Raw genomic sequence first — 11,003 nt, forward strand, 5'->3', positions numbered from 1 at the left:
TATATATATATATATATATACACACACACACAACAAATAAAAATACAAGTGTATATATATTACATTATTGAATACATAGAAGTAACGTCAAACAAAAAGTGCAAATATACGTCATATATATAGCAGCTAGTGATACACCAATACCGTCTTTTCGGTATCGAGTACCGATGCTTCTGCTGCCACGGAGCCAGACTCCTGGGCAATCCGATTGCCCGAGAAGCTGGCTCCTTGTTCTCCAACCTGCTTGATTGAGCTTGGCTGGGAAACTGGCTTTCCAGCCAATCAGGAAGCCAGACAACAAGTAAATGACCCTGACTCCATGTTCCACTACGGCACTGTCAATCAGAGGATATCTTCCTCTGACCAGAAGTTCTGGTATCGGAGCATTTGGGTGAGTACTCGCCCATATACTAGTATTGGTGCATCCCCAATAGCAGCCATAGTGCTGACAGATCTTGTGCAGTTTGCACAGTAAACTCGTGTCCATTAATTAGTGCTCAAACCATGCTTCCACTCCTCCACCTTAAAATGTATTGCCACTTCTGAAGTCAAATTTGGGAAAACCCCACTATATGTTTGCTTATGTGTTCCTATTCACACAGCACACCTAAAAATATTATTGATTTTTACCTTTAATGTAAAGTTCTGCGCAAACTGTTTGCGCCATATAAATCCTGTATAATATTATTATTAATACCTCTTAGATGTCCGTGTAGCAGTCTGCAAGCTTGTCCCTACAATTTCAAAGTGACAGGAAAACTGTCCCCATAAAAATATTAGGGACACTCTGAGACCCCTCTCATTAACAGAAAATGCTTCTAGATCTTGAACCCTTTGTAGGGACAGACCATGTTCAAATCAAGTTTACAACTGATAAGATCTGCCAGCCTCTTATATTCCAGAGGAAAATTCAATCTACAGAAAACCAATATGTAAGCTGCAATTTTTATTCTATGTGAATGGAACAAATATGAAATGGGCATTATCCCAATTTTGCTGCAAAATTTTAAATACTCTTTAGAACATCCGCCAATCGGGCTGAACGCACTGGCTGAAAGTGACCCCGGAAATAAGTCAGTGTGCGCTTGTTAAGACAAAGTTGGAACCTAGGTTTTATAAAATAACACAACTCATACACACACACACACACACATTTGTAGGTGGTTCATAGAAAACTTTATTTACTATTTATGGTACATTTACTGCACGTCTGAATGCTCTTTTACCTCTATTTTCAGCGTAGTATTTATATATTCATAACATTTATGAAAGGTGTACTTACTGAAGGAAAAACATACCCTTGCCCACATGTGTATTAGGTTGGGTTCACACCTAGGCGGCACCGTTTTTGGGCGTTTATACACGCGTTAACAGCATGCGGTTATTTGTGCGTTGTGCACATTTGTATGCGCGTTTTAAACACACATACATGAACACGCGTTTTGATTGGCAGCTCATAAACCATTGTGGGCAATATGAAGGTTGAGCAAGTTCCCTTTCACATGTGCTCCAGCCACTCCAATCAGCAGAGGATCCATGCACAGATCCCGGCTGATCCGAGGAGTATGGAATGGGAGTCACTTTTGTGACATGTGTCTGTTCAGTTTAAAAGGCGCAAAAACGCTCACGAAAATGTACAACATGCTTCTGTTGCGCATTTTTGGGCATTTTCAATGAAGTCTATGGAGCAAAGAAGCTCCTGTACCTTTTCGGGTGTTTGGCGTTTTTCTGCTCAGGTGTGAACCAGGGCCATTGACAATCATGGGATTTCTTGTTTTGGGCAGTTAAAAGTGCTTTTCGAACTGCTCAAACCAGACCTTAGGTCAGATTCACAATTGTGCCTTGCCGGAACAGTTAAATGCAGGGTAACAAGCGGACGTGTATATTACACGACCATTCTGAATGGTATTCCAATGCACTACATTACACCTCAACACACTGAATACTCCGTACACTGCTGTGAGCTGCGTTGTGGGGTTTTTTGTACATTGTGAGCCCATTCAAAATTATGCCTCTATGGATAAAATACAAAAATTTTTATGTGTTGATACACACGGAGGTATGTCTGCAAGATGTGGTAGCAGTGAAGAAAAATAGAGAACACTGTACTTTTATGTATTCGCTGCTTTAGGCTTCTAATCAAAATGAGACCAGTGTCATAGTCAAAGGCATTGTAAAAAAAAAAAAAAAATCTGAAATCTATATCTGCAATCCTGTTTCATGCCACAGGCTCAAAGCATTTCAAAAAAAGACACCGTCACCAGATCATTCAAGAAGAAAAAAATATTCCCATCAAATTATATGTGTATTTAAAGTATTTTACGCATGTTATTTATCTGTAAAAGCCTCTCTTGGGTAGACAACAGCAGGGTGCCACCATCTCGGATGAGGTATAAGCAGCCCCAGCAGAGGTAGTGCTGTCACTCAAGTGACACTATGGATTTCTACTTGGCTCCTCTTTTGGCAACTACGTAAACAATGTATAGCGATAAAGGGAGAGGGGAGGAGCTGGGCCAGCATTAGAAGAGTAATCAGACACTCCCAGAAGAGCATAGGGCTATGACATGCAAAGAGAAAGAGGACTGTGCTAGTACTAATCATGTTTCCTAGCAAGTTTAAAGGCATATTACAAGTAAATAAACATTAATGGAAAGGAAAACCTGTAGTAGCAAGCATTTAAAAATACTTGTTTTTATTCTGTGCAGGTACCTGTAATTGTATAAGTTGGTGACAAGGTCTCTTTAACCACTTCAAGACCAGGTGTTTAGACCCCCTTCCTGGCCAGGCCATTTTTCAGTATTCAGCGCTGCGGTACTTTGACTGATGTTTATTCCGTCATGCAGCACTGTACTGAAATGAATTTTATACCATTACAAAGATCAGCTTCACAACCAGGTAACTGGCATTTTCAAAAGCAGAGGTCAGAAACAGCTGTCTCACACTTCTATGACAGGTCTCTTACCAAGATAAGAATAGGGGCCACCATTTACTCCGCCAGCATTCAACTGGCATCCTTCTGTCTTACAAGAAAAGGAGAAGTACAAACTTTAGCTATGAACAGTACATGTCAATTCCTGGGAATGCAGGTATCAAGCAGTGATCTGCATTAAATATGCCAAGATTATAATGACACTTATGTATAGCAATTCAAGTTTAGCCTATTTATGTCCAATTAGAAACCAGGATATTTAGTTCCACATACTTGGTTTCATTCCTTTACTAATGAAAGAAAACTGACCATACTAAAGCAACTTAAACTCCACACTTCACTTTGTGGTCTCATCTAGTTCCATCTACCTGGGAAAAACTACAAAGGTAACTGTACATATAATGATGTTATTCATTCACTCCCCCTTCTCATTCACTCATACAAATTCGGATAACTTATAACTCCAGTGATAAAGTATTCAACTTTAAGGACCACCAGAGTTAAAAAATATAAATACATTTATTTTTGTAAATAAGCGCAGATACGGTTTAACACATAACATAGCATTGCCTATCAAACCCATTCAGCTCTTAGCATTTTGTTTTAGGATTACTAACATGAACCTCATTGGGTGGACAGCTCCAGCCCTTTCCTTAAATCCAAGTATAAAAGAAATCTGTATGCAGTGATTAGCCAAATAATCCATTTCATTGTGCTTCTAATAAGGAAATATCTAAATAAAAGTTTCCATGAAAACACCTAGCAGTGAATAATAATAATAATAATAATAATAATACTAATAATACCTTACGGCCTATGCCAAAACTAATGTAAACTGAAATTCTCTTTATAAGCAGCTGTAGAAAAACATGAACTTTACATTAGGTGCCCAGAGTCCATGCCAATTGCAGAAATACAATCAGGCTCTCTATACAGGTGACAGCAACCCTGACAAAGGATGTGTTTCAACATCAGTTACAGTTATGCAGCCTACAGATGGGTAGTACATGTTCAGTCAGAAATAGACAGTCCATAAATAGACAGACACATAAAAAACATGCATTGCACTTGCGGTTCCACTACTTGTTAACAGTGTCAGAAAAATGCACATTAGAGGCGCACAAATGCACAGGAAAACCGCAGGAAGCTCAAAGCGGAAAATTCTGCATGAACTTCTTTGCCGCATTTGTCACACCTGCGGCAGCTTACTGAATCATATGGGCGACATGCGGCAAAAGACGCACCTAAATGCGTGTGAACGGGGCTTTACTGCCCTCTTCACTGATTCCACATAGCGCTTCTTCTGGCACTGTGACTGCACGTTCCAGCTTTTATACAGGAAAGGGATCATATCATTCACCCTATCTTTTCCCCTTATTGACTCACAAAATGTGTTCTGTGAATGGACAAGGGGAGATTCTACTACTTACCGGCCCCCTCCCCCTTGTCTATTCACAGAACGCCAGGTATGATTTGTATAAGTAAATGGCAGTGATCCAGGCATAGGATGATCATCACAGATAACATCATTTGACTTGTGGGAGTTGAAAAGTAAAAAACCTTCCCTGGAGTTTAAACATTTTGTTTGCAGTTTTTCTAACAATCCATATAGTGAAATGAAGGAAATAAAGTCTTCCTATGCGATATACATTATATATAGGACACACTATTCTACTGGAAATGTTTGTTAATGAATATCCTCCCAGCTAGCATCTGTTCTAAATTCAGTGACGGGGTTTTCTAGGTCTTTGGCACACCTCCTTTAGTAATGAGCACAACTGTCATACGAGACTGGCTGCTCTACAACACCCTTTCAGATACACAGTATGAAAATAACCAAGAAACAAAATTGGCTTATGGCATTTTTTTCACACAGACTTGCACACCAACTTTTCATTCTGCCATTGATCAGGTGCATCTGACTCATGAATATAAAGAAACACAAAATCAGATATACAATGTAAAAGTGTCACTGCTGGTGGTGGAGAGAAAGTTTGATGGCTCACACAGCATGGGGTGTTAATAAATCCTCTAAGGGGAAAACACATTGATTCTATTCACTATGTTATACCAATGTTTCTTGTTTTCACTATTCTACAATGACCTCTTAAACGTGAAATTTCTGTACTTCCGGATGAATTACATAAATTCAGATTTCAACACTTTACAAACCTGTCATTCAAGTGTGTCATTCCCTGGTACATAAACCGCAGATAAGTTCCTGGAAACATAAATGCATTTACAGTGTTAGGACAAATATGAAGCACTTCATACCTGTCATCCTCACCATCAACAGGAATAGATAAACCAAATACGGGTAAGTGAAGAGGGTTTGTTAGAGTGTCCGTGATAGGAACCTTCATAAAAGACTTCTCAGAAATCAGGGACATTGACGGCTGAGGTAGAGTTTCCGATTTTCTTCTGTCATCAATCTGACCAGCCAATGGTTGGGTCTGAAACTGACTAATGTTTGACTGTGGCAGACTTGTATTTACATTTGCTGTACCTTGCACTGGTGGAAGCCCAACTGTTGATATTAGGCTGCTACTCCTACTGACAGACGTATGGCTACTTAAGGGGGACTGTACAAAAGTAGCAGGAGCCATTGGCATAGTAACGGGAATAGGAGACACACTACACGATAGTCCAGAAACACCTGTACTAGGCACAGCCACGGGGACATTCTGCACTCCAGGGGTCATGGCATGTTGACTGCCCAAAATGCTACTCCCGCTTGCTTGCTGTTGCACAGCACCAACAGAGGACACGGTTGCCTGCGCCACACCTCCTCCTGCTTGCTGCATGTGAACCGGATGGCTCTGGGGAGTCTGCCCGCCCTGTGCAAGGCCTGATCCTTGGCTCACCAAGTCACTCATTTTAGAATGAAGACCCATAAGCTGTGCTCCACCGGCTAGCAAGTGCTGGCCTGGAAGACTGGATGGGGCCCCGGTACCCGCAACCAGGGACGTTGCAGCATTTGGAGTTGTTCCTTGCGACTGTGCAACTGTCCTGTGCTGCATGTACTCGGCTTGACCAGAGGCCTGGGTGACCATCATATGCCCCTGCTGGATCTGGGAGTAATTGAACTGCTGGGGCTGACTCAGAGTAACACTGGGCTGCTGATTGACAGGCAGGCTGGGGACATTCTGAGGGCCAGGGCCACTTTGAACTATATTCTGTGCAGGGATGTAAGCCTGGCCTTGAGGCACCATCATCTGCTGGGAGCTGATTGTAGCACCAGGGAGCAGGGGCTGAGTAGCACCCTGAGATACCACTCCACCTATGGCCTGCTGCCCAATGACAAAGTGCTGCTGGTTCATCTTGTCCGATTGATGCAGATGTGACACAGCAGTAAGTGAGCTGTCAGCTATAGAGTCCGGGGCATGTCCCATGTGCACGGCAGACGCCACTACGGAGCCCCCCGTGGCGCCCAATCCGCTGTCCCTGTCCGCAGAGTGATCGTAGGTGCTCGTGTGCCTGATGGTGTCCGCAGTCCTGGAGATTAAAGTGCCATCCGAGTCCTTGTCATAATACTCCGTGCACGTCCAGCGGCCCCTCCTATAGGGCTCCCCGGAGCTGTGGTCAAGTTTGATCACCCGGAAACGTGAGCTGCAAGTGGCCACCTGAGACGTGACCGGGCCGGCGGGCTGAGCTGGGGGGTGTTGGGCAGCAGCGGGCTGGGCTATGGTGGGGGCAGCAGCGGCAGGGGGAAGCTGGCTCGGAAGGCCCGTTGCCTGGCTGCCGATCCTGATGAGCGATCCCTCGTGCGGCACGTTGGGTGACATAGTCCCGGGGGTGTCGGCCTCTCCCACATTGTTCAGGGTCTCCTCGGACGAGCTCCTCTCCACCACCTCCTCGGGCCCGTAGTCAGTGGCCCGGGACACATCGAAGATCTCGGACGAGACGTCTTCGGTCCGGGATTCGTCAGGGTCATCCAGGCTCTCGGTATCCTCGGTAATGCTGTTAGCGGCCTGGGCCGTGGTCACGCTGGTGATCTGGAAGCAGCTCTTCTTCTTAGCCGGCATCTTGGACATGTTGGTGAGAAGGGGGCAGAGCCCGAGCGCGTTCCACCGTCCCCGGGGAGGCCACACGGACGAAGCGGCGGCTTCTTCTGATCACTGAGGACAGAGCGCTGCTAGCGCAGGCCTAACATCCCGACTGTGCTAGTGATCGGCGAGCGGTGCAGGCCTTCCAGGCCAGGCCTTCTCCTGTCACCAGAGACCGGGGATGCTGAGGAGAACAGGCCGCTGTCACACAAATGGCGCTACCGGCTCCAGCTTAAGTGTGAAGCCTGAGGAGGAAAGGGGGGAGGGAAGGGCCGCAGCTCCCCCGGCTCTCCCCTACCTGTACTCCAGAGCGGATGACATGTCAGGATTAGGATGTGGCGCTGCTGGGTACTCTCACTGTACACTGCGCTCAGAGGAAGTGAGAGACGCTGAGGAGGCTGGAAACTACAAGGGGGAGAATGTCTGTTAGTGACGACTGGCGCTCCTCCCTCCCGGCTTCCACCGCCCCTTCACTGAAATTCAAAACCCTTCTACGCCTCCCGTCCGCAAAATGGCCGCCAGGGGCACTGTGAGGAAAGACTTCTAGGAGGGCGGGGCTGCTGTGTTGGATGGCCGCCTTCTATTGGTGAAAATCGGGTGACGTCTGGCGGCGGGGCGTTGAGTGGCAAAAAGGGGTGTGTTCGGGAATGATGTTGAGGAGAAACCATTCCCCCTGGGACATTCTGGAGAGGGGGGTGGTTCTGGTGGTACATCCCGGGGCGCGTGCTGTGTCGGGCTGCAGTGCAGTGTTATTGGGGTTAACCCCTGCAGTGCCAAGCTATGTTATTGCCAACTTCTATTAGTAGTTGAAGTGTACACGATTTCAGAAGAAGGGTCAGCGATCATTTCCTGCTATTGCTCTTCTTCATACTACCAGAGGCATGGGCTGTCACTGCTGACCTCCTGAAAAATGCTAGTTGCCCTAGCTGCGGAACTTTATGTCACTGACTTGGAACAGGAGCTCCGGCTTTACTTAGTGCATGTTTGTTCTGGTTTAGAAACAGCCAGGCAGAGAGCATTTCCTAGGCTCAGCAATGAGAGTCTTCATAGCCTAGTCACGTTTCCTCCAATAACAGTTACCATTCCACAATATAACGCTTTCCACCCTATGGCAATGTGCATGTAGCATTCTGTATAATATTGCAGGATATGTATTAAAGGCCAACGGAACTATCAGTTATTCCATTGCAGGTGCAGCAAAACAAATGTTGTAAACTTGGTTTTCTATAGGGCCTGTTCACACCGGAGCGTTGCGATAAATGCGTGGGATCCGTCGGTTTAGCGCACGCTATCACACAGCACACAGTACCGCATGCTACTGCGCTGGTGCCTTGCATTGCCATCCATTCTCAATGGACCCTCAGTAACATGCATTGCAATTCATGTGATAAAAGTTGTAATGCATGCACCACTTTCCACACAACGTGGCAACGCAGCACGCGCTTTTGCAGCACTGTGTGCTGCACTCCAACACCCCCCCGTTAAAAGGTGTGTTGGAGTGTCATTGAGAATGAATAACGATGCAGCACATCTAGCGTGTAATGCAGTGTAAAAGGTGTCTGCTATACGTGTGAATCCTGAACATTTAACACGTTATGGTGTTAGAAAGCAGCCACTGTCTGTATAGAAAAGGCCGTCCCCTGTCAGCATGCTGCAGAGTGGGACCCTTGTTCTCTTCAGGTAGGCAGTGGTCTCTCTGCAGAGGTCCAAGCAGCCTTACCCATTACAGTCCCAACACATATACAAGGCAATTTGCCTTGTCCCCTATGATGGCGCCCTGCAGTGGCATGTGCTGAAAAAAGTAAGACATGCAGTACATGTTTAGAGGAAGCGCATAAAAACGCACTACATCTGTATTGCAACACGCCGTGGTGAATAGAAATGGATGAGATGTCACTTTGTGCAATTTCAATAAAGTTTAAAAAGTTTTTTAAAAAAAAGGTAAACAGTGCGATGCGCTGTGCTCAGCACATGGCGCCACTTCTTTCAGAGTGCACATAAAAAAATTGGCCCTCACCCCCAAAGCTGCATAGGCGCTCATACGAGGGCACATTGAGCGGAATTCATCATAATCTGGAGCAGTTGCCCATGGCAACCAATCAGCTTCTAGCTCTCATTTACAGAGCTTAACTGAACAGAAGAGAGAAGCTAATTGGTCACTACGGGCGACTCTTTCTGTTTTGATCAATTGCCTTCATTGTATTTATTATGTATTCTAATATATCAGCTACATGAGCAGATTTATCACAGTCCTGCAATGATGGGAATATTTTCCTGCAGTATAAACCATTAGAAGCTGCATTATCACTAAACAGCTGATAGTGTCCTCTTTATCTTTTTTTTCTAATGTTTTATTGATTGCTTTTATTACTAAAACCAACGTAAACCCATCAAACTGTCCCATACACACCCAGCAGAGCTAGGGAACAGTGCTAAAGGGTAAACATTCATCCACACAGGGAAGAGTCAAAGATACTATGGTGGGAATCTACCAAAACTAGAGCAGAGAGAACCTGGAGCAGTTGCCCACGGCAGCCAATCAGCTTCTCTCTTCAGTTTGGTAACTTAAGATTTGAAATTGAAAGAGAGAAGCTGATTGGTTGCCATGCACAGCTACTCCAGATTCTGTCTGCTCCAGTTTTGATAAATGCCCCTCATAGCAACATAGGTGTTCTGCTATTTTGGGTAAAATCTATATATATAAGATATGAATACTGATATGTGATAGTTGATCAGGGGCCCTTTATACTACAGCATTTTAACATATGGGTTCCCATGTGCTAAAACGCATGTGTTATGATTCACCATAATAAAGATAGTGAGGGGAATTCATCAGAATTGGAGCAGAGAGAATCTGGAGCAGTTGCCAATAGCAGACAGTCAGCTTCTATGTTTCATTTTCAAAGCTTACCTGAAGATATAAGCTGATTGGTTGCCATGGGAAACTGCTCTAGATTCTGCCTGGTCCTGTTTTGATACATTCCCCTCAGTGGGGGGAATTCATAATAACTGAAGCAGATAAAATAAGGAGCAGTTACCCATAGTGACCAATCAGCTTCTCTGGTTCCTTTTCAAACTGTACAAACTGAACTGAGAAGTTGACTTGTTGCTGTTGGCAACTGCTCCACATTCTGTCTGCTCCAGTTTTTCTCTTAATCCCATCTCAGTGCTGAATAAAAGCCTGGGGGGGTTTATTTTTGTCCTTTTATCTGTGTTGTAATGCACTTAGAGACCCATAGAAGCGAATGACAAAGCGTCAGCATGTCATGACAAAACGTGTTTTAAAACGTGTTTTAATGCGTTGGCAACAGGTATTAAAAAGTCTTGATCAATGGCTGTTTACACTATCTACTTCAAATATTCATTTACAAAATGCACTGAAAACTTGTATCAACGTGCATCAATAATGTCCACACACAAAGGAACTGCACGTTGAAGCATCACAACGTACCTGCGTACGGCTGCAAAAGCATGCACCTCGACGCAAACCGCTTAGATCTAAATCAGAGGTGCCCACAATTTTTTGTGTTAAGATCTACTTTTCAAATGACAAGCTACATGAGATCTACCAACGAAAAAAAAAACCTTCCTCACTCTCTCGCTCTCCTGGCTGTCTCTTCTTGCTCTCTCCTGGCTGTCTCTCCATTTCATCCTCCTTGCAGTCTCTCCTCTCTCTCCTGGCTGTCTTTCCTCGCTCTCTCTCTCTCCTGGCTGTCTCTCCTCTCTCTCCTGGCTGTCTTTCCTCGCTCTCTCTCTTTCCTGGCTGTCTCTCCTCTCTCTCATGGCTGTCTTTCCTCGCTCTCTCTCTCTCTCTCCTGGCTGTCTCTCCTCTCTCTCCTGGCTGTCTTTCCTCGCTCTCTCTCTCTCTCTCCTGGCTGTCATTCGTTTTCTCTCCTGGCTGTCTCTCTTCGCTCTCTTGGCTGTCTCTCCTTGCTCTCTCCCCTGGCTGTCTCTCCTCTCTCTCTCTGTCCTGGCTGTCTCTCCTTGCTCTCCTGGCTGCCTCACCTCTCTCTCTCTCTCCTGGCTCA

General features: G+C 45.1%; 1 protein-coding gene across 1 annotated transcript in view; it reads right to left on the reverse strand.

Moving 5' to 3' along the window:
* The window catches only part of TSC22D2 (TSC22 domain family member 2), a 48,713-nt gene extending 41,709 nt beyond the window's left edge, over window positions 1-7,004 (reverse strand). Inside the window, exon 1 of the mRNA XM_018571760.1 lies at window positions 5,204-7,004. Within this exon, the coding sequence (XP_018427262.1) occupies window positions 5,204-6,963 (1,760 nt within the window). The 5' untranslated portion in view covers window positions 6,964-7,004. The remainder of the gene's footprint in view (window positions 1-5,203) is intronic.
* Between the last annotated feature and the right edge of the window lie 3,999 nt (window positions 7,005-11,003).

The sequence above is a fragment of the Nanorana parkeri genome, unplaced genomic scaffold (assembly GCF_000935625.1).
Source record: "Nanorana parkeri isolate BGI_ZX_2015 unplaced genomic scaffold, ASM93562v1 scaffold1830, whole genome shotgun sequence".
Lineage (NCBI taxonomy): Eukaryota > Metazoa > Chordata > Amphibia > Anura > Dicroglossidae > Nanorana > Nanorana parkeri.